General features: G+C 46.2%; 1 protein-coding gene across 5 annotated transcripts in view; it reads left to right on the forward strand.

The window, feature by feature from the left end:
• The window catches only part of slc39a14 (solute carrier family 39 member 14), a 46,576-nt gene that overhangs the window by 14,840 nt on the left and 6,809 nt on the right, over positions 1-24,927 (forward strand). For 3 of the 5 annotated variants that reach the window (XM_045695338.2, XM_045695336.2, XM_045695339.2), the window contains exons 2-7: positions 1,478-1,607; positions 2,619-2,932; positions 4,947-5,124; positions 10,469-10,638; positions 11,933-12,055; positions 18,445-18,594. In XM_045695338.2, the coding sequence (XP_045551294.1) occupies positions 2,645-2,932; positions 4,947-5,124; positions 10,469-10,638; positions 11,933-12,055; positions 18,445-18,594 (909 nt within the window). In that variant the 5' untranslated portion in view covers positions 1,478-1,607; positions 2,619-2,644. Of the gene's footprint in view, positions 1-234; positions 856-1,477; positions 1,608-2,618; positions 2,933-4,946; positions 5,125-8,976; positions 9,147-10,468; positions 10,639-11,932; positions 12,056-18,444; positions 18,595-24,927 lie in introns of those variants that run through there. The other 2 variants (XM_045695337.2, XM_045695341.2) reach the window with 2 other exon arrangements.

Raw genomic sequence — 24,927 nt, forward strand, 5'->3', positions numbered from 1 at the left:
TAATGCTCAACATAGCCACTTCATATGTGCACTCACTCCGGAATGGGAAAATGTTCCTTTCTATTTTATTCAGCTAAGTTCAGTTATATTCTTCTTACTGTAAAATCATATGATATAAAAGAATGGCATGGGACTTATAAGCATATCTTGTCAGGTAAATGAATAATCCTACAGCCTAGGTCATGGACCATAGCCAGATAACATGCAGTAGGCAAACTCATAATCTGTTCTTCTAAAATGCCTTTTCATATCATAGTGTTTCTTTAGACCTGACTAAAATAAATCATGGATTCATTTTTTTAAAATGTAAATGTTCCAAAGGCATCAGAGGCTTGAATACAGCTGGAGACCAGGAGATGCTAAATGTGTTTATGTTAATAAACAGTCAAATACCGTGAGACCAGCAGTCTTTTACATGACAATAACCCGCTGACAAAATGTCATGACAGCAACAGCCCTAGGTGCAACTCAATAGTGGTGTCTATAAAACCCAGGAGAATCACATGTTCGACTGCACTGGGCCTTTTTTTTTTATGTTTCTACTCAGCAGTTCCTGCTTAATCTCTTGGATGTGTTTAAACTTCTACATCTCGTTGTAATCTGATGATTTAGTAGTCTGGGTTGTGTTCCTTATGGTGACCACTCCCACCTAGCTAGACAGTCTGCAGGTATTGCCATGAGGTTGAGCCCCAGTAGCTTGATTTTACTCTGGTCGGACTTCACTCCATGGTGAAGGAAGGTGAAGTTCATTATAGACAACAGAGTGGAGAAGACATCAATTGACACATTTGCTGTGAGTTGCCATTGACAAACAAAGAAAGACATGCAACTACAGAGGACAAACGTAGCAACAAGGTGGGCGTTTCATGACTTACATTTTTTGGAAGTATTGACCTTGAGCAAATCGATGTAGTCGGAGCTAGAGTCCACAAAGCCTGGTCTCTGCTGGATTTTTACCTCTCTCTGCCCCTCTGTGGCTCTTTATCTCTCTCTGCCCCTCCAATTCTGTGTTTCATACAAGGACAGGTCACACTGAGCCTCTTCCCAGCAGACACACAGAGAAACAAACCAAGAGAAAGGGAGAGAGAGAACAAGGGCAAGAGAGAGACTGTACACGCCAAGTCCTGCTATGGGACAGTATTCTGTTGGCCCCTGAACCAGACTGGATATCCAGACTGGATATCCTAAACTATCTGTATAGCCCGGGCCTCATACACATTCTGTTTTATATCTTCAAACTGAATCGACAAGGAATGTCAGTTGAAGTGACTAGAGTTCTTAGACTGTGGGTTTGTGGCATCTGCTTGTTTTCCCAATGTCTAAACTGGCTGCTCTAGTGTGAGGCAAGTGGGTATACAGAGTGTGTTTCCATGGTGGCTGGCTGCTACACTGTTCTATGAGGTGTTGTTTGTACTTTTCCATATTCCGTTTTAGCTCTAAGTTTTAAACTAATATATTTATTTTCTCTCTCCCACAGTTGACTGCCCTGCTCTTTCTATCTCTTCACTCTACTACCCAAGCCCGACTGAAGACCTAAGAGCTCTACTCTGTACCGAGGGCTCTACATAAGAGCTCTAAGCCCCGTCACACTACTCGGGTCGGAAGAGGTAAGTCTTTCATACTGCAAGGCAATGAATGGAAACGTTGTTCTGAACCGTTTACTCAGCGTTTATTTAGCCTCCCTCCCTCATCTCAGGTTGTCAACTGCCATGATGTAATATGGATTACTGATGTCTGGACTGTTGACTGAACTGGTCCTCTGTGTGTGGGTTAGCCTCTGGACTGTTGACTGAACTGGTCCTCTGTGTGTGGGTTAGACTCTGGACTGTTGACTGAACTGGTCCTCTGTGTGTGGGTTAGACTCTGGACTGTTGACTGAACTGGTCCTCTGTGTGTGGGTTAGACTCTGGACTGTTGACTGAACTGGTCCTCTGTGTGTGGGTTAGACTCTGGACTGTTGACTGAATTGGTCCTCTGATGCATAACTGTGCGTCATTGTAGCTACTCCATCTTCCTGTCGTGGAAGGGCTACTGTTATTATGTGAGATCAGGGTGTAATAGTGTTTGGGCTCGGGTTGCTGAGGGTTTTCCCTACTCTCCTCTGTTCATTGTACCAGGTTTAAGACAATGAAACTTGGTGTGTGTGGCTGGCTGGCTGCACAAAAAGGTTTGGGAACCAGTCACTGTGTTGACCTACTGACCCCCTCTGTGACCTTTATGACCTCTCCTCAGCCAGCCAGAACCCACTGTGTTGACCTACTAACCCCCTCTGTGACCTTTATGACCTCTCCTCTCCCCAGCCAGAACCCACTGTGTGGACCTACTAACCCCCTCTGTGACCTTTATGACCTCTCCTCTCCCCAGCCAGAACCCACTGTGTGGACCTACTGACCCCCTCTGTGACCTCTCCCCAGCCAGAACCCACTGTGTGGACCTACTGACCCCCTCTGTGACCTCTCCCCAGCCAGAACCCACTGTGTGGACCTACTGACCCCCTCAGTGACCTCTCCTCTCCCCAGCCAGAACCCACTGTGTGGACCTACTGACCCCCTCTGTGACCTCTCCTCAGCCAGCCAGAACTACTAACTAACCCATTTTGCTCTCTTCCTGTTCCTCAGTCAGTGGAGGGGTCATCATAATCATCATGACTCAGAGTCCCGTCCATGGCTGCTCGGTCTGTGTGGCCCAGCTGACAGTCTTCCTCTCCCTTGCCCTGCTGCTGTGTCCCTTGGGGAGAGTACTCGGCGAAGACCAGGCTTCTCCGGCCCAGGTGCTGCAGGGCCTGTTGGAGCGATATGGGGACAATGCCACCATCTCTGTCCCCCAGCTTCGCTCTTTGCTGGCCCGACTCGGTGCACCTGGCCTGGGGGACAACGGCACCGCAGCAGAGGCGACAGCTCCACCGGCGCCGCCCAGAGTCAACCTGTCCAAAGTAAATAGATTTATATTGACTTTATGCTAAGCATTAGGAGCCACTCTCTCCCTACATTTCCTTCCTTTCAGACCCCCTCCATGAGATCTGTCCCAAACAAACCTTAATGACAGTTTGTGTTTTCAAAACATTTGTGATGGAGCATATTGATTTATTGCTGTTCATGTCAAAACACAGGAAGTGACATCCCTATATCCAGTCCGTCTCCGGGGTTCCCCCCCCCCCCCCCCCTCACCCTTGTTTTGGCGGTTCGGGTCCCCCCAAATAATTTTTATGTAGAAGGACTGAGAATCTCAGTTTTGGTGACTTTCTAAATGGACATTCTACTCCAAAATGAATGAAAAATAAATGATACTGACACCATCTAAAATATAATATCCAATAACATGTTGGTACAATTATTTCATTATTTTTAACATATTGGACCATGCATTCAGCCTATGTATTCATGGTCTATATTTTCAGGTATGCTACTAGCAATAAGCATTATCAGCCCAACTGATGCAGCATATTGGCTATAAATAAATATGCTATAAATAAAATGATTACCCTATTGGGCTAATCATTAGCCAGATTCCAAAATGTGATCTTGTAACTGGTTAGCATACATTTTCTTCATATTATAGTGCTTTTTCAGACCTGACTAAAATAAATAATGTATTTATTGTGATGGTATATTAAATTGATTTATTATACGTTTTTTAAATGTAGATGTTCCAAAGGCGTGCATCAGCGGCTTGTATACAGTGTAAATGACTACAGCGGAAACACTGAGATGGGACGCTTTGCATTCTTACTAGGCTTAATGCCATGTGGGACGCTTTGCATTCTTACTAGGCTTAATGCCATGTGGGACGCTTTGCATTCTTACTAGGCTTAATGCCATGTAGGACGCTTTGCATTCTTACTAGGCTTAATGCCATGTGGGACGCTTTGCATTCTTACTAGGCTTAATGCCATGTGGGACGCTTTGCATTCTTACTAGGCTTAATGCCATGTAGGACGCTTTGCATTCTTACTAGGCTTAATGCCATGTAGGACGCTTTGCATTCTTACTAGGCTTAATGCCATGTAGGACGCTTTGCATTCTTACTAGGCTTAATGCCATGTAGGACGCTTTGCATTCTTACTAGGCTTAATGCCATGTGGGACGCTTTGCATTCTTACTAGGCTTAATGCCATGTAGGACGCTTTGCATTCTTACTAGGCTTAATGCCATGTAGGACGCTTTGCATTCTTACTAGGCTTAATGCCATGTGGGACGCTTTGCATTCTTACTAGGCTTAATGCCATGTAGGACGCTTTGCATTCTTACTAGGCTTAATGCCATGTAGGACGCTTTGCATTCTTACTAGGCTTAATGCCATGTAGGACGCTTTGCATTCTTACTAGGCTTAATGCCATGTAGGACGCTTTGCATTCTTACTAGGCTTAATGCCATGTAGGACGCTTTGCATTCTTACTAGGCTTAATGCCATGTTGGACGCTTTGCATTCTTACTAGGCTTAATGCCATGTTGGACGCTTTGCATTCTTACTAGGCTTAATGCCATGTAGGACGCTTTGCATTCTTACTAGGCTTAATGCCATGTAGGACGCTTTGCATTCTTACTAGGCTTAATGCCATGTAGGACGCTTTGCATTCTTACTAGGCTTAATGCCATGTAGGACGCTTTGCATTCTTACTAGGCTTAATGCCATGTAGGACGCTTTGCATTCTTACTAGGCTTAATGCCATGTTGATTTGAGAGCAGAGGGATAAGTTAACACAAAGTTGTCTTCTCTTCATGTTAGAGGTGTGTTTCATGGTCATGTGCTGAGCGAAGGGAGTGAGTGTTTACTTTTTGTCCAGAGTTTGTGTGCTCAGGCATGGAACCTTCCAGTTCCATCATATCTATATGGATAAGTTAATCTCACTTTAGTTTTCCACAAAGGGAAAACAGTAGATAGGAAATGATTGGGGTTTCTTTTTGTGGTCAGTGTGTGTGTGACGGCTTGCCTTTTTCCCTCCAAAGTGCTTACCTGGAGACACGCTGGCAGTTTACAGTATGAACGAGCAGTCTCGTCTGGATGGGCGTGGCCTACAGGAGCTCTGCCCCACCATGCTTCAGCAATTGGACTCTGGCGCCTGTGGGGTGGAGAAAAAGGAGGAGATTTTCATAGACCCGCCTTCCAAACCCACTGCTGCTGAAGGTGAGCCTCTCAACTTCTATTGTCTTTCCATAATACATTTGTAGTGTTTCTACGTAAAAGGGGGAGGGCATGGTAGTGGTCGTAGCCAATGGTTGAGACCGTCCTGTAAAAAAATAATTACAACAAAAATACATTTATAAAGCTAGTTTCCTGCAATTCTACACATTTTGCCATGGTTAATGCCGTTTTGTGATGCTGTCTGACTCAAGCATAACAAAATCAGTGGGGCACCCATGTAATGACATTTGGGGAATTTTAGATTCTCCCTGACTAGTTTTTATTTAGGTAAAGATGATCTTATAAAGAATATATACCTCCATTATCTTTTCTACATACTTTATATACGTGTTTTATCCGCATTTCATTTTTAGACAACTTTGATTTGATGTACCTGTACTGCAATTACATTATACTGCTGACTGTTCACATTCTGTTTATCAAGGCAGTTTAGTCACCAGATGTGACACAACAAGGGCAACCATTTTCCACTGGATTGTCTTATGTTAAACTTTCTCCAAGACGTTTTCATGAGAACAATGCAATTTCCTCTTCTCTAGGAATCTGTTGTGGGTTAGAATTGGTCTGCAGTATGAAGTTCAGAGGAAGGTTCAAAGGCAGTTGGTTATGCTTCTCCTCTAGCTTTCAACATCTCGTACTTCCTGGTCCACTTTAGCACAGAACAGCCATTATTAGAATGCCACAGTCAGCAGATACTAGGTACAGAATCCTCTTAGCAGGTACAGATGATACGTAAAGGCACCTCCATCTTGGATCGATCTGGCTCACACTGCCCACAGCTTCTCAGCCTGCTGACATCAGAGGTTGGCAGGCCATGTAACTGGATGTCCTTGTTGTTACTCTGGAAGCCATTTTAGTATCTGGTTCTAATCTAGGCGCTTGTGTTGTGGATGTATGTAGGCTGCAGCCTAGGCTTTTGTACAGGTGCTTTTAGGGTGTAGTTTACTTTTATTCCGTATAAATTAGCCGTATTTAACATGCGAACAAGAACAGTAGCTACTAGCTAGTTCTCATCAGAGCCCAGTCTAAGTTGACCCTGGTGTAGCTGGTGGGTATAAAAAGACTGTTAATGACAGGCTTTGAGAATGTAGTAAACTAGTGTGATCCTCCCACTGGGGCACTGCACCTAGAATTACAGTACATAGAAAGGACATTCTAACTCGTTGTAGAAAGTCATGAGGATTTTAGAACTGTGTCAGGTACTACCTATTCTGTTTCTGTGGTGTTTTAGAAACCAAACTCAACAATGTCGATATGCCTTGCCTCTCATCTCTATACCAGCTAACAGTTCTAGTTGCAATTTGCAAAGATTCTAACACATGAACTGACCATGGTGGAAGAGAACTCTGACCTGTGATGGTGTTAGTGATTAATCTGGATGATGTTCAAGAAGATGTTTAAAAAACTCTCACTCTTTATGGTATTTCTCCCTTTCTGTGTCCTCATTTCTGTCAAGAGAAGCATTGATACAGGATGTGTTTTGGCTAGAGATACATTTTCACTCATCTTCCACTAATGTCTAGAGCACTCTCCCCAGTGCAGTCCTGGGTTCAAATAGTATTTGAAATATATTGTGTTTGCTTAAGCCAAACCTGGAGTGGTAGATGGCATGGTTTACACTTTTGAAACGATTCCATTGGCCCTATTGCGCCAGGCAAGCTCAATCACAGCTGAAGTATATTTAAAGATTTGGAATACTATTTGAACCCAGGTCTGGGACGGGGTATTTGAACCCAGGTCTGGGACGGGGTATTTGAACCCAGGTCTGGGACGGGGTATTTGAACCCAGGTCTGGGACGGGGTATTTGAACCCAGGTCTGGGACGGGGTATTTGGCCAGCTGTGACTCAGGCTGAGGTGCCACTAGCTGCTGCTGCTGGGATGCTGCAGTGGGGGCAGAGTGACGTCTGTTCAATGTGTCCTATTGCCCTCCTTTTAAAAGTCTCTGTTCATGAAATGGCCGTCTCTGTTTTGCTCCAAGATTTGTGCTTGTCCCATTTTGTTTAGGGTTTCACGCACTGTATTTGAAGATGACTTCTTCCTATTGAGACGATGTGCGTTCATTATGCAGAGGGAAGGAGGGTTTGGTCCGTCCTTCAAATGTTTCCCTCTTCTTTGCAGGTTACACTATCATTTTCCTAGTTAAATAAAGGTTACGGTAAAAAAATTCTAAGGAGGACGGGCCGAAGTTGCTTTGTGGTTATGTGGTGGTTTGACCTACTTTGAGTGCACTAATTGTAAGTCACTTGTACGTCGCTGTCGATAACCACATCCACTAAATTACTCAAACGTAAAATGTCATGTTCTAACCACACGACTCAGGATGTAACTGTCAGCGACGCTTCTTCAAACAAGGATGAGGGATGGATCAATTCCTTTCAAGTGTTTACACCGTAGTTGTCTAGTCCTGTTTGAACAACACATCCTCTCTGCCCTGCTTTAAAAATAAAGTCAACAAAAACTGTTTGTCTTTTGTGTCCATTTGAACGTACCTTATGATGTCACTGCAATGATGAGAGAGATGTTCTTCTTTGTTTTGTTATCTCTCTGTCATACTGTGTTCAACCCTGTTGGATCTGGTTCTTCTTCTTCGTTTTAGTGTTTTGTTATCTCTCTGTCATACTGTGTTCAACCCTGTTGGATCTGGTTCTTCTTCTTCGTTTTAGTGTTTTATTATCTCTCTGTCATACTGTGTTCAACCCTGTTGGATCTGGTTCTTCTTCTTCGTTTTAGTGTTTTGTTATCTCTCTGTCATACTGTGTTCAACCCTGTTGGATCTGGTTCTTCTTCTTCGTTTTAGTGTTTTATTATCTCTCTGTCATACTGTGTTCAACAGTGTTGGATCTGGTTCTTCTTCTTCGTTTTAGTGTTTTATTATCTCTCTGTCATACTGTGTTCAACAGTGTTGGATCTTGCCTAGTCACCTTGTTTTAAGAGGACCACAATGGAAATAAGTCCCAGACTTTGTTATCCTCCATGATTTTACTGATGTGCATGTATGGCTTTTTCAAGTTTTATGTGTGCTTGTTTTTTTAAATGGTCGAATTAATAAACTAAATTCTTCTTACAGACCTTGTCACTTCTGAAATCCACACCACAACCAAAGTTAACCAATCTTCCTCTCCCACAGGATACAGGTGTTTTTTGTGTGCTGAAAGGAAACTCTTAACTCTTCATTTACATTACAAGAGTTTTATACTCAACACCACCGCAATGTGGTCTACATGTGGACTGCACCTTTCCACAATGTCACTTCTCCCCCTTCCCTTTCCACTGATCCCATTTCCCCTCCATCCCGCCCTGTGATACCTCCCCCTTCCCTTTCCACTGATCCCATTTCCCCTCCATACCGCCCTGTGATACCTCCCCCTTCCCTTTCCACTGATCCCATTTCCCCTCCATACCGCCCTGTGATACCTCCCCCTCAGACATCACACACACGATCTGTCATCATTGCTGCTCCTGTAGTCACAGTCCTCTGTGATCATTACTGCTCCTGTAGTCACAGTCCTCTGTGATCATTACTGCTCCTGTAGTCACAGTCCTCTGTGATCATTACTGCTCCTGTAGTCACAGTCCTCTGTGATCATTACTGCTCCTGTAGTCACAGTCCTCTGTGATCATTACTGCTCCTGTAGTCACAGTCCTCTGTGATCATTACTGCTCCTGTAGTCACAGTGCTCTGTGATCATTGCTGCTCCTGTAGTCACAGTCCTCTGTGATCATTGTCACAGCACACAGAGTAATTGTCATATTAAACAAACGGCACGTGTTCTTCAGTGTTCACTTCAAACCCTCTCTTTGGTGTGTGGTGTGCCTCCTCTTCTCCCATCAGTGTGGGGTTTCTCTATTCTGAGTGTGACCCTGGTCAGTGCCTTCTCTCTCACCGGTGTGTTCCTGGTTCCCCTCATGAGGACGAGTCACATGCGCCGGGCGCTCGTGTTTTTCATCGCCCTCTCCATCGGAACGCTCTACTCCACCGCTGTGTTCCAGCTCTTGCCAGAGGTGCGGTATCCATCAATCCCCTGTTGGGAAAAAGTCACCAACAAAAGATTTCTCCCCAATCCCCTCCCTCTATACTCCCTTAACAAACATGCCCCACCGACCACAGCACTCTCTCTATCCTTCACCTCCTCCTGGGCATTTCCTTCTGTCTCTTCCTGGGGGTGTAATTAGCAGCTTGGGAATTGTCGTGTTCAGCCAACCAGTGGTCATCAAAGAGCTACTGTGATTCTACAGTTGCTTCAGTGGTTTTCTCTGCTACTGGAATTCTGGACTGATTGTTCTCTCTCTGTCATCTGTGTGTGAGTCTACACGGGCTGGTCTGGCTACTCTGCAGTCTTCGCTGGCTGTGGAATATATATATATATATATATATATATATATATATATATATATATATATATGCCATCTGTGAGACTGGTTCTCCTTTGAGAGAGGCTGGCTGGCTGGTTGGCTGGCTGGCTGCACAGTGCCTCGTACCCCTCTAAGCTCACCTCAGGGGAAACCAGGCCAAGTGGGTATTTGCTGCTCCCAGTGTTCCACAACTTTACCCCCTTTCTCAAAAGAGGATTGGTGAATTTGGTCTAAAAAATTAAATTACGCTCTCAGGCAGTGGGACTGTTTAGTCTGTCTGCCATGAGCCAGCAGGAGCTCACACCATGCCCTGGGGCAGCTAGCAGCTAGCTAGTGGAGTGGTGCAGAGTAGACACACCTGGCCTGAAAGACAATGGTGTGTGTGTGTTCCAAGCTTCCCTGTCCCTATTTTTCTCTGGTTTTATCTGATCGGTCTTGCGTTGCGTACTCCCTAATAACCTCCTGTATTGTTTGACCGCGCCAGTGGTTCCAGGTTGCATCACGAAGGCCTGAGGATTCTGCTTCCTCTGATCTGCGATGACATAATTACTCCCTCATCTCTTAATCACAGGCTGTTTGGGGTCGGAACACTGGTCTGATGGGAAACAAATCATGGTGTCTCCTCATCATACAGTGGTCTCTCTCTCTCACACACACACACAGGTCTGTGAATGGACATGGATTGTGAATAGACAGTCAGTGTCCATTGATTGGGCATTTCCTGTTCTCTGGGATCAGAACTGTTGAGGATGATGTGATTACTTTCTTCAGGGCTGACATTAACTGGTGTTTTCAGGTTAATCCTTCTACTGCCCAAAATAATATCTTTAATGATTTCATGATGTTAATTGAACTAATTTTCCCCTTTCTTTCCTTTTTTTCCCTCTCCTCTTTGGTCCCCCTTCCCCCTCTCTCTCCCTCTCTCCTCGATCTATCTTTCCGCCCCTCTCTCACCCCCTGGTCATGGTCAGTTTGGGGTTATGGCTTCCTGTGTGTGACCTTCATTTCTCTGTGTTCGCTGGTTGGGGCCAGTGTGGTCCCCTTCATGAGGAAAACCTTTTACAAGCGTCTGCTGCTCTACTTCATAGCCCTGGCCATTGGCACCCTCTACTCCAACGCCCTGTTTCAGCTCATCCCAGAGGTAGTGTGAAGGGCACGCTATTCCCTACGTAGTGCACTACTTTAGGCATCCTATTCATGATGTAGTGCACTATTTTAGCACCCTTTCCCTTATTTGTTGAACAACTTCAGGAACTTATTCCCTATGTAGTGAAATACTTCAGTGCCCTATTCCCTATGTAGTGCACTACTTCTGGCACCTTATTTCCTTTTATAGTGCCCTACGTTTGGCTGAGGCTATGGCCAAAAGTAGTGCACTATATAGCAAATGGGATGTGATCCACTACCTCAGATGTTCCCCCCGTTCAAGCAGCCCTCAGCCCAAATGGAACCAGACTTACTACGGTCATGACCGGCCCGTAGATTAATTAGGAGAACCACCCACTTAATTAACAGTGTCACTTTATTGCCCCCGATGTGATTCTGAAAAGCAGACCCGTTGAGCTGCTGGTGGGCCTTCCTGGAAAGGGGAAACACTGAGGAAAATAGTATCTGTAGCTTTAGGCTATTCTTAGCTGGAATAGAAATTCACCTCATCCACCTGGGTCCATTTTGCTCCAGAAAGCCCATCACATATCAGCTGTCACATGATCACAAACCAACATGGCAGAGTTGGATAAAAAGTACTACCATATTTGGAACGAGGCCACAGATTACCTTAGCAGACAAACAGCCCAAGGTGTTAGCTAATGTGCTGATTACAGTGAAATATAGATGCAATGTCTGCCTTTTAAATGCTTGAAGCAGTATTTTGCCAGTTGATAGCGCTCTAAACAGTATTTATATTGGTGATGTTTATATCCTGGTACTGTGTCCTTGAGGAGAGAATCTGGCTAGCATTTGTAGTATCCTGTCCTTCCAGCCAGGGGCTGTTATGTCTTTCCCCCATAGTCTCAATAAGATACCAGGGAGAATTTACTCAAACACTTGACTTCCTGAGATTAGTTGTCACCTAGTATTGTTCACATACCATTTTATAAAAGAACACTGACCGTGTGAAGTTAGGGATTGGTATTACCAATCTTTAAATAAATGCTATGTACTGAAAATCATTCCCAATGCCACATATAAACACATACAGTAGGTCAGAGACCTCGATGTAGAGCGAGAAAATGGTCATAACTGACATGTTCAGCTTCAATTGTGCTGACTCATGACGCAGCCATAATTGGTACTCTTCCCATGTAATAGTCCCTAGCTTGTTCAATCAAGCCAAGTTATATTTTTACACATCCTTTCACAGTCAGATGTAATACCTTGTTATTAACCCATTTGACTGATGAGTTTTAGTTAACTATGTATGTTGTTCTGCCTAGGCATTTGGTTTTAACCCTATGGTGGACAACTATGTGTCTAAGTCCACGGTGGTGTTTGGTGGGTTCTACCTCTTCTTCTTCACTGAGAAGGTCCTCAAGATGCTGCTCAAACCGAAGGACAAGGTGAGTCCACGTTCAACAACTTCTGCTGGTATTTGCATTGGGTACAGCAAGGTAAATGACTGAAAAATGCATAAGGATGACAAACATGACATATGTCATCTCTTTCACCCCGTCTGTTTTTGCATGGTTTAAGGGTTCAAGGGGTTTAAATGTCACGTTTGCAAAAACATGACATTTGTTTGCCTGGTGCAAATGTGTGACTAATGTGTGAACCTATTGGGATTGGTCAGAAACCAGAAAAGTGTTATGTACTGCACATGCATTATAAACTCAGCAGAAAAAGAAACGTCCTCTCACTGTCAACTGCGTTTATTTTCAGCAAACTGAACACGTGTAAATATTTGTATGAACATAACAAGATTCAACAACTGAGACATAAACTGAACAAGTTCCACAGACATGTGACTAAGAGAAATGGATTAATGTGTCCCTGAACTACCATATTTGGAACCAGGACTACCAGGTCAAAATCAAAAGTAACAGTCAGTATCTGGTGTGGCCACCAGCTGCATTAAGTACTGCAGTGCATTTCCTCCTCATGGACTGCACCAGATTTGCCAGTTCCAAAGCACCTGCAAGTTCCCAGGCATATCTGGGGGGAATGGCCCTAGCCCTCACCCTCCGATCCAACAGGTCTCGGACGTGCTCAATAGGATTGAGATCCGGGCTCTTCGCTGGCCATGGCAGAACACTGACATTCCTGTTTTGCAGGAAATGACGCACAGAACGAGCAGTATGGCTGGTGGCATTGTCATGCTGGAGAGTCATGTCAGGATGAGCCTGCAGGAAGGGTATCACATGAGAGAGAAGGATGTCTCCCCTGTAACGCACAGCGTTGAGATTGCCTGCAATGACAACAAGCTCAGTCCGATGATGCTGTGGCACACGACCCCAGACCATGACGGACCCTCCACCTCCAAATCGATCCCGCTCCAGAGTACAGGCCTCGGTGTAACGCTCATTCCTTCGACGATGAACGCGAATTCGATCATCACCCCTGGTGAGACAGAACCGCGGCTCGTCAGTGAATTACACTTTTTGCCTGTCCTGTCTGGTCCAGCGACAGTTTGTGCCCATAGGCGACTTTGTTGCTGGTGAGAACCTGCCTTACAACAGATCTACAAGCCCTCAGTCCAGCTTCTCTCAGCCTATTGCGGACAGTCTGAGCACTGATGGAGGGATTGTGCGTTCCTGGTGTAACTCGGGCAGATGTTGTTGCCATCCTGTACCTGTCCCGCAGGTGTAATGTTCGGATTTACCAATCCTGTGCAGGTGTTGTTACACGTGGTCTGCCACTGCGAGGACAATCAGCTGTCTGTCCTGTCTCCCTGTAGCGCTGTCTTGGGTGTCTCACAGTATGGACATTGCAATTTATTGCCCTGGCCACATCTGCAGTCCTCATGCCTCCTTGCAGCATGCCTAAGGCACGTTCACGCAGATGAGCAGGGACCCTGGGCATCTATCTTTTGGTGTTTTTCAGAGTCAGTAGAAAGGCCTCTTTAGTGTCCTAAGTTTTCATAACTGTGACCTTAATTGCCTTCCGTCTGTAAGCTGTTAGTGTCTTAACGACCGTTCCACAGGTGCATGTTCATCAATTGTTTATGGTTCATTGAACAAGCATGGGAAACAGTGTTTAAATCCTTTACAATGAAGATCTGTGAAGTTATTTGGATTTTTACGAATTATCTATGAAAGACAGGGTCCTGAAAAAGGGCCGTTTCTTTTTTTGCTGAGTTTATAACCTTATAGACATGACCCTATACACCTGACCATATTGTAGCGTTTCTCAGCCCATTGAACCCAGGCTTGACGACCAACAGTCATCTACTATATTTGTGCCAACACGAGACTAACTCGTCAACTAATTTATCGTAACACCTGTTTGGCAAGTTCAAACAGGTGTGCTGATGTTGGAACTGAACAAATGTGAGAAGACTGGTATTCCAACTTCCATGAGGACTAGGTTGAGAAATCTTGTTCTGTAGCAGGGCTCAATGGTGCTCATAAACATCCACTAGTCTCGACCAGGGCTTTTCACACACACCGATAAGCATCCGCTCTTTAGATGGATTGGAGAGATATTACGGTTTGCATTGTGACCTTGTGGATAAAATCATATCAGTGGAGGCTGGTTTAGCTTGTTTATCAGGGCGTTGGCTTTATGACCTGTAACAGAACAGTTGGCCTTCAACTGAAACGGGTGTGGAATGTTGCCTCTGCTTAATGCATCTGGGATGATAACGTCAGACGGGTGTTGTTGGGTCTGTTTGCTTTGTGTCGATTGGAGGAGACCTTACTTGGATGTGAGTCAATGACACATTCATAATTACACGTGTAGTTAAGACAGCCTGAGGTGAAGTAGACACCTGCAACACAAGTTCACATACATGCCTTCAGAAAGTATTCACCTACCTGGACCTTTAACACGTTTTGTTACAGCCTGAATTTAAAATGGATTAAATAGAGATGTATTTTTCACGGACCTACCTACAATACCCCATAATGTCAGTGGAATAATTATTTTATTTTAACAAATTAATAAAATAAGTATTCAACCCTTTTGTTATGGCAAGCCTAATTTCAGGAGTACAAATTCACTTAATAAGTTACATGGACTCACTCTGTGCTATAATAGTGTTTTAATATGATTTTTGAATGACTACCTCATCTCTGTACCCCACACATTTGTAAGGTCCCTCACTCGAGCAGTGAATTTCAAACACAGGTTCAACCACAAAGACCAGGGAGGTTTTCCAGTGCCTCGCAAAGAAGGGCACCTATTGGTGGGTAGGAAAAAAAATTAAAAAAGCAGACATTGAATTAGGCTTGGTCGGTATACCGGGGTATTTGAAAAAAGCCATGGGATGGTTAATACATTTTTGTATCAACTTTTTAAGTTAATAACTGCAGTCAATTTGTGCAATACACTAGATTAAGCAGATTGTTCTTCATTTCACCTGTCACATTATGAAGCACATTGTAGTTCCCCAGAACAGTTGAGCCAGTCATGTGTTCATTGTAAAGAGCACAACAAGAGAAAGCGGTGAGTCTGTAGCGTTCTGCCGGTGAGTCTGTAGCGTTCTGCCGGTGAGTCTGTAGCGTTCTGCCGGTGAGTCTGTAATGGGGACTTTAGAGTTTAATGGACTCACCGATAGACTTACTGATAAAACGCTATGGACTCACTGAGGATGAATCAACAACATTGTAGTTAGTCCCGAAATACTAACCTAAATGACAGAGTGAAAGAAAAAAGCCTGTACAGAATAAAAATAGTATATACAACCAAACACTGAGAAACACAGCAGGACAATAACCTAAAACACAAGGCCAAATCTACACAGGAGTTGCTTACCAAGAAGACAGTGAATCTTACCTGAATGGCCGAGCTACAGTTTTGACCTGATCTTTTTAACAATTATTTACCCCTTTTTCTCCCCAATTTCGTGGTATCCAATTGGTAGTTACAGTCTTGTCTCATCGCTGCAACTCCCGTATGGACTCGGGAGAGGCGAAGGTCGAGAGCACTACACAACCCAACCAAGCCACACTGCTTCTTGACACAATGCACATCCAACCCGGAAGCCAGCTGCACCAATGTGTCAGAGGAAACACCTGGCGACCTGGTCAGCGTGCATGCGCCCGGCCCACCACAGGAGTCGCTAGTGCGCGATGAGACAAGGATATCCCTGCCGGCCTAACCCGGACGACGCTGGGCCGCCCCATGGTCGCGCCCGGTCGCGGCCGGCTGAGACAGAGCCTGGGCTCGAACCCAGAATCTCTGGTGTCACAGCTAGCACTGAGATGCAGTGCCTTAGACCACTGAGACAGAGCCTGGGCTCAAACCCAGAATCTCTGGTGTCACAGCTAGCACTGAGATGCAGTGCCTTAGACCACTGAGACAGAGCCTGGGCTCAAACCCAGAATCTCTGGTGTCACAGCTAGTACTGGATGCAGTGCCATAGACCACTGAGACAGAGCCTGGGCTCAAACCCAGAATCTCTGGTGTCACAGCTAGTACTGGATGCAGTGCCTTAGACCACTGCGCCACCCGGGAGGCCCAGTTTTGACTTAATCTACTTGATAATCTATGGCAAGACCTGAAAATGGTTGTTTAGCAACCAATTTGACAGAGCATGAAGAATTTAGAAAATAATAATGGCCAAATGTTACACAATACAGGTGTTTAAAGCTCTGACCTGCTGACCACACCGCTCGTGTCGCGTGTGCTGCAGAATAAATGTACACATGCATGTTATTCAATCATTGCACATGCTCGCGCATGTCAACCAGCGCCTCGGTAACCAGGCGCTAAAAAATAACTTGTTTCTATTTGTGATGCTTGATGCGCTGCAAGTCCTTCCTCTCCCATCTCCTCATTGGTTTTTAGGAGCATATACCACGTGGGTGATTGAAAGATGAACTGAGGTCCACACTCCAGTCCAGGTGGTGGTGGTAATGCACCTTAAAGTTGGTGGCCAAATGCCATATAAAGTCTGAAGGAGGAGAGATTACTAGAAACAAACTTTTACCCTTTTATCTGTGGATTAATTGTCGGAGTAGAGGACCTTGTGCATTTCAGGTAAAATAACAACCCAATGTTTATATACCAGGACAGATTAGCTTGTAAAAGCAAGCTAGCTAGCTAAATTGCCATAAATGTTTATTGCTTTTCAACCTGTCCCCAAATGAACTCTGAACCAACTATATTCGTTTTGATATTTCAACCTGCGTGTCCCGATCGCGTCTGGTGTGGGTGATCAAAACCAGCATGCGCGCCATGTCGCAAGTGGAGACACGTGCTAGTGCTGTCTGGTTAGCATGTTAGACTTACCCAGAAAGACTTGCAGCTGTACTTGCTGCTACAGGTGCTTCTCCAAAGTATTGACCCAGAGGTGTGTGCGCTTACATAAATTAGATATTTTTGTATTTCATTTATAATGAATTTGCTTTATATTTTGTTTTAGTTTTTTTCTCTCACTTTGTCATGATGGGGTATTGTGTGTAGATGGGTGAGAGAAAAAAAATTTTAATCCATTTTTTAATTCATGTTCTAACAACAAAATGTGGAATAAGTCAAGGAGTATGAATACTTTCTGAAGGCACAGTAAGTGTCCTCAGGGCTTGCATTGTGTAATGAAAGGGAAAGGGGAATACCAAGTCAGTTGTACAACTGAAATGCGTCTTCCACATTTAACCCAACCCCTCTGAATCAGAGAGGTGAGGGGGGCTGCCACAATCGACATCCACGTCTTCGGCGCCTGGGGAACAGTGGGTTAACTGCCGTAACTATTCTTTCCTCTGAAGAAATTGAAATTTATCAGTGACCTCTGTACGTGTCACACCAACCAGCTAGATGCCGAGAGATGCTTCACATTGTTTAGTGTGAGAATGGCATCTAAAACACGTACAGTAGCCACTGATGATGAATGAGAACACCTCCCAGGAAAGAAACCAGTTTGATTTGGAGCGGCGGTGTGAACGGGCTTAAAAAGATGCTTCACATTGGTGCCATTTTTCCACAGTAAACAATCAAGCCATGCGAAATGAGAATGTAGACTAGAGACATGAAAGACCACTGTACTACCATCACTGGACCTGTCTCTGTAGCCCAGGGAAAGTCCCGGGAAGTTTGCCTAGCTATGCTAGTATCAGTGGATAGTTTTAATCTGGTCGATGAGATGTTTATTTGATGCGTTGCTATGACCCAGAGTAACCCCTGTATGTAGTAGTGTATAATAATATGCCATCTGCCTTACGGGTCTGTTGTTGACATTGTTTGAGGTAATGCTTCCTCCTATTGGATCTTCAGCATAGTGCAGCTTTGAGCCATATGATTAAGACCTGATGGAACAGCCAAGCCAAGCCAATGTAATACCTTAACTAACACGGGTCAGGTGTGGCCTCTTAAACCAATTATATGGTCTACTTGACCCATATACTGTACAGGGGCCTACTGAAAGCTGTGCTTTAACGTGGCGTCGTTAAAATACTTTTCATGTGACTTGTATGGACTTCTGATTCCCTTGCTAATAGTCCTCGCTCTCTCTGCTCTCTCTCGCTCTCTCTGCTCTCTCTCCTCACTCTCTCTGCTCGCTCTCTCTCTCTGCTCTCTCTCTCTGCTCGCTCTCTCTCTCTGCTCTCTCTCTCTCGCTCTCTCTGCTCTCTCTCCTCACTCTCTCTGCTCTCTCTCCTCACTCTCTCTGCTCGCTCGCTCTCTCTGCTCGCTCTCTCTCTCTGCTCTCTCTCTCTGCTCTCTCTCTCTGCTCTCTCTCTCTGCTCTCTCCCTCCTCTCTCTCTCTTTCTCGCTCTCTCTCTCGCTCTCTCTCTCTTTTTCTCTCTCTCTCTTTTTCTCTCTTTCTCTTTCTTTCTTTCTCTCCCCCCCCTTCCAGGGCCATGACCACAGCCATTTCCCAGCCAACGGCGACATGGAAGAGGGCGTGACAGAGAAGCTGCAGCAGAGTGGAGAGGCGGGGCTTAACCTGCCCAAGGTGGACGGAGGAGAGGGGGACTGCATGCTCACCCCCACACTGACCCCACCGGTGAGACACACACACACTCACCCCCACACTGACCCCACCGGTGAGACACCACACACCCCTGTACTGACCCCACCGGTGAGACACCACACACACACACCCCTGTACTGACCCCACCGGTGAGACACACACACACACACCCCTGTACTGACCCCACCGGTGAGACACACACACACACCCCTGTACTGACCCCACCGGTGAGACACACACACACACACACCCCTGTACTGACCCCACCGGTGAGACACCACACACACACACCCCTGTACTGACCCCACCGGTGAGACACACACACACACACACACCCCTGTACTGACCCCACCGGTGAGACACACACACACACACACACCCCTGTACTGACCCCACCGGTGAGACACACACACTCACCCCCACACTGACCCCACCGGTGAGACACACACACTCACCCCCACACTGACCCCACCGGTGAGACACACACACTCACCCCCACACTGACCCCACCGGTGAGACACACACACTCACCCCCACACTGACCCCACCGGTGAGACACCACACACCCCTGTACTGACCCCACCGGTGAGACACACACACACACACACCCCTGTACTGACCCCACCGGTGAGACACACACACACACACACCCCTGTACTGACCCCACCGGTGAGACACACACACACACACCCCTGTACTGACCCCACCGGTGAGACACACACACACACCCCCACACTGACCCCACCGGTGAGACACACACACTCACCCCCACACTGACCCCACCGGTGAGACACACACCCCCACACTGACCCCACCGGTGAGACACACACACTCACCCCTGCACTGACCCCACCGGTGAGACACACACACTCACCCCTGCACTGACCCCACCGGTGAGAGACACACACCCCTGCACTGACCCCACCGGTGAGACACACACACTCACCCCTGCACTGACCCCACCGGTGAGAGACACACACCCCTGTACTGACCCCACCGGTGAGACACACACACACACACCCCTGCACTGACCCCACCGGTGAGACACACACACACACACCCCTGCACTGACCCCACCGGTGAGACACACACACACACACACCCCTGCACTGACCCCACCGGTGAGACACACACACACACACCCCTGTACTGACCCCACCGGTGAGACACACACACACACACCCCTGTACTGACCCCACCGGTGAGACACACACACACACACCCCTGTACTGACCCCACCGGTGAGACACACACACTCACCCCCACACTGACCCCACCGGTGAGACACACACCCCCACACTGACCCCACCGGTGAGACACACACACACACACCCACACTGACCCCACCGGTGAGACACACACACTCACCCCCACACTGACCCCACCGGTGAGACACCACACACCCCCACACTGACCCCACCGGTGAGACACACACACTCACCCCTGCACTGACCCCACCGGTGAGAGACACACACACACACCCCTGCACTGACCCCACCAGTGAGACACACACACTCACCCCCACACTGACCCCACCGGTGAGACACCACACACACACCCCTGCACTGACCCCACCGGTGAGACACACACACACACACACCCCTGCACTGACCCCACCGGTGAGACACACACACACACACACACCCCTGCACTGACCCCACCGGTGAGACACACACACACCCCTGCACTGACCCCACCGGTGAGACACACACACACACACCCCTGTACTGACCCCACCGGTGAGACACACACACACACACCCCTGCACTGACCCCACCGGTGAGACACACACACACACACACCCCTGTACTGACCCCACCGGTGAGACACACACACACCTCCGCACTGACCCCACCGGTGAGACACACACACACACACACACACCCCTGCACTGACCCCACCGGTGAGACACACACACACACACACACACCCCTGCACTGACCCCACCGGTGAGACACACACACACACACCCCTGTACTGACCCCACCGGTGAGACACACACACACACACACACCCCTGTACTGACCCCACCGGTGAGACAAACACACACCTCCGCACTGACCCCACCGGTGAGAGAGACACACACACACACCTCCGCACTGACACCACCGGTGAGACTTTTTTGAAATATAGTTTAGCATTCATCTTAAGATACTTTTGGTCATGTGGTGTATGTGGACACCTGCTCGTCGAAGAGAATTAGTGACGTCTGGCTCGCAGTCGGCGTTCCAATTCATCCCAAAGGTGTTCAATGGGGTTGAGGTCAGGGCTCTGTGCAGGCCAGTCAAGGTGTTCCACAGCGATCTCAACAAACCATTTCTTTATGGACATCGCTTTGTGCACGGGGGCACTCCTTTCCTGTTGCGGTCTTCATGAGAGCCAGTTTCATCATAACTCTTGATGGTTTTTGCGACTGCACTTTTTCCGGATTGACTGACCTTCATGTCTTAAAGTAATGATGGAGTGTCATTTCTCTTTGCTTATTTGAGCTGTTCTTTCCATAATATGGACTTGGTCTTTTACCAAATAGGGCTATCTTCTGTATACCACCCCTACCTTGTCACAACACAACTGATTGGCTCAAACGCATTAAGAAGGAAAGAAATTCCACAAATGAACCTTTAACAAGGCACACCTGTTAATTGAAATGCATTCCAGGTGACTACCTCATGATGCTGGTTGAGAGAATGTCAAGAGTGTGCAAAGCTGTCATCAGTGCAAAGGGTGGCTACTTTGAAGAATCTCAAATATAAAATATGTTTTGATTTGTGTAAGACTTTTTGGGTTACTAGATGATTCCATGTTATTTCATAGTTTTGATGTCTACACTAGTCCAAACTTTTGACTGGTACTGTATATACACTACCTTTCAAAGGTTTGGGGTCACATAGAAATGTCTTCTTTTTTTTTTTGTCCATTAAAATAACATCAAATTGATCAGAAATACAGTGTAGACGTTGTAAATGACTATTATAGCTGAAAACGGCTGATTTGTAATGGAATATCTACATAGGCGTACAGAGGCCCATTATCAGCAACCATCACTCCTGTGTTCCAATGGCACGTTGTGTTAGCTAATCCAAGTTTTTATATTTAAAAGGCTAAGTGATCATTAGAAAATCCTTTCGCAATTATGTTAGCACAGCTGAAAACTGTTCTGATTAAAGAAGCAATAAAACTGGCCTTCTTTAGACTAGTTGAGTATCTGGAGCATCAGCATTTGTGGGTTAGATTCCAGGATGAAAATGGCCAGAAAGAAATACCTTTCTTCAGAAACTCATCAGTCTATTCTTGTTCTGAGAAATGAAGGCTATTCCATGTGAGAAATTGCCAAGAAACTGAAGATCTCGTACAATGCTGTGTACTACTCCCTTCACAGAACAGCACAAACTGGCTCAAACCAGAATAGAAAGAGGAGTGGGAGGCCCCTGGTGCACAACTGAGCAAGAGGACATGTACATTAGAGTGTCTAGTTTGACAAACAGACGCCTCACAAGTCCTCAACTGGCAGCTTCATTAAATAGTACCCGCAAAACACCAGTCTCAACTTTTACTTCACTACATTCCTAAAGAATATGATGTACTTTTTACTCAATACCTTTTCCCTGACACCCCAAAGTACTGGTTACATTTTGAATGCTTAGCAGGACAGAACAATTGTCTAATGCACACACTTATCAACATCCCTAATCATCCCTACTGCCTCTGATCTGGCGGACTCACTAAACAGAGAACGTCCCTGGTCATCCCTACTGCCACTGATCTGGAGGACTCACTAAACAGAGAACATCCCTGGTCATCCCTACCGCCTCTGATCTGGAGAACTCACTAAACAGAGAACATCCCTGGTCATCCCTTTTGCCTCTGATCTGGAGGACTCACTAAACAGAGAACGTCCCTGGTCATCCCTACTGACTCTGATCTGGAGGACTCACTAAACAGAGAACATCCCTGGTCATCCCTACCGCCTCTGATCTGGAGGACTCACTAAACAGAGAACATCCCTGGTCATCCCTACTGCCTCTGATCTGGAGGTCTCACTAAACACAAATGCTTAGTTGTAAATTATGAGTGTTGCAGAGTGCCCTTGTCTGTCCGTAATTGTTTTATGTAAGGAATTTTGAAATGTTTTTATACTTTTACTTTGACTTTTGATACGTAAGTATATTTAAAACCAAATACTTTTACTCATGTAGTATTTTACTGGGTGACTTGAGTTATTTTCTATTAAGGTATCTTTACTCAAGTATGAACATTTTTTAAACTTTTCCCACAACTTATCAGTCATAGTAAGTACATTTTTCCTGAAAGTAGCTATCAGCTAAGGGGGGGGCTTGTTCGGGGTGGTCGGGGTGAGAAGGGGCGGTTGAGGGGACATGCTATGGGACTATTTAAGATGCTATTTGAAGAGGTAGGGTTTCAGATGTTTTCAGAAGATGGGCAGGGACTCTGCCGTCCTAGCTTCAGGGGAGAAGCTCTTTCCACCATTGGAGTGCTAGGATAGAGAGGACCTGGGCTGAGCGGGAGCTGCCCTCCTGTAGGGGTGGGAGGGCCAAGAGACCAGAGGTGTCAGAGAAGAGCAGTCTCGGTTGAGTGACTCGTCTTGAAGACTGACTGGTTTGGGTCAAGAAGATTATTCTGAGAGATTTAGCGAGAGAGTTGTTCTGAGAGAGCACACAAGTATTATGGGAAGAAAAGCAAGAAGGGATACAGGTCTATAGTGTTTGTACGTCAGACGAGGCGAGTGTTGGCTTCTTGAGGAGGGGAGCGACTCGGGCCGTTTTGAAGTCACAGGGGACTCGACCAGTGGTCAGGGATGAGAGAAGTGAGGAATGGGAGACGGTCTGTAGAAGGGATGAGGGGACGGGGTCGAGCGGCAGGTTGTCGTAGGATTTCATCTGGAGACCGAGGAGAACAAGGTCAGGGCGTAGGGTAGTTCTGTGTGAGTGGGACCAGTGGACTCAGTAGGTTGAGTGAATGAGGAGCGGATGTCATCAACCTTCTTTTCAAGTTTTCACAGAGAGTGTGAGAGAGAGTGACACACACACACTCACCCGGCACTGACCCTACCGGTGTGAGAGAGAGAGAGACACACACACACACACACACACACACACACACACACACACACACACACACACACTCACCCGGTACTGACCCTAACGGTGAGAGAGAGAGAGAGAGACACACACACACCCCGGCACTGACCCTACCGGTGTGAGAGAGACGCACACACACACACACACTCACCCGGTACTGACCCTACCGGTGTGAGAGAGAGAGAGTGACACACACACACACACACACCCCGGCACTGACCCTACCGGTGTGAGAGAGACACACACACACACACACTCACCCGGTACTGACCCTACCGGTGTGAGAGAGAGAGAGTGACACACACACACACACTCACCCCTGCACTGACCCCACTGGTGAGAGGACAAACACACTAGAGCTGGTTGATATGGACAAAAAGTAATATGTTAGTAAATGTGTAACTTTAGCTCGATAATGATAAATACACTGATTACAGTTAACCCTACTTTCCATTAGCAGCAGGGATTTTTCTCCAGTGCAAAGTAAGACAACAGAGAGTTAGGTTTTTTTTTTTTCATCATAGGATAAACTATTTCATATAACGTATCCACGGAATGCATGAATGATATTTTGATGTGCAACCTGTTGAAATAGGATCCAGAATGGTTTGATTTTATTTTTGCCGCTTCCGAGATGAATTTGCTCACATCGTTGTGCGTAAGGCCTATTGGCCTATAAGGATATAATTCACCACCTGAAGAAGAGGGAACTCAAAACACTAGATTGATAACTCTGAATATGATATTGTTGCTAGATAGCAATATAGGCTAATTGATTAATCTATCAGTAAATGTAACATCCTACAAAACGTTCCAGTGCTGGGCTTCAGCTACTTGATGTAGGCCTATTCACTGCAGCTGGTGCCCTCCGCTCGGCTAGTGGTGCTATAAACTCAGTGTTGAGAGGTGAGAGAGAAGTTCTATACTGCTAGAAAGCTGTGATTTTCAGCAACAGTTATATGCTTTGCTTATCAAAATGCATCTCTTTCTCCTCCGTGTTCACAGTGAGGAGAGGGAGCGGCTCGCTCATTTAGCAGCCGACAGAGAAACAGGGACAGGCAGATACTTTCATAGCAGGAATCAACATAATGGATAAGCTATTACTGTTGGCCAAATAATGGATTTAGAACAAAACAATCGTCAGGAATGTTGTGTAGCAAAATCAGAGGAAATTACCGACCTCAGCAAAATGCTTCGGTAAGAGCAGGGGGAACGCCGGTAAGAGCAGGGGGAACGCCGGTAAGAGCAGGGGGAACGCCGGTAAGAG

This window comes from Salmo salar, chromosome 15, assembly GCF_965601325.2.
Source record: "Salmo salar chromosome 15, fSalSal1, whole genome shotgun sequence".
NCBI classification, from domain to species: Eukaryota; Metazoa; Chordata; class Actinopteri; order Salmoniformes; family Salmonidae; genus Salmo; species Salmo salar.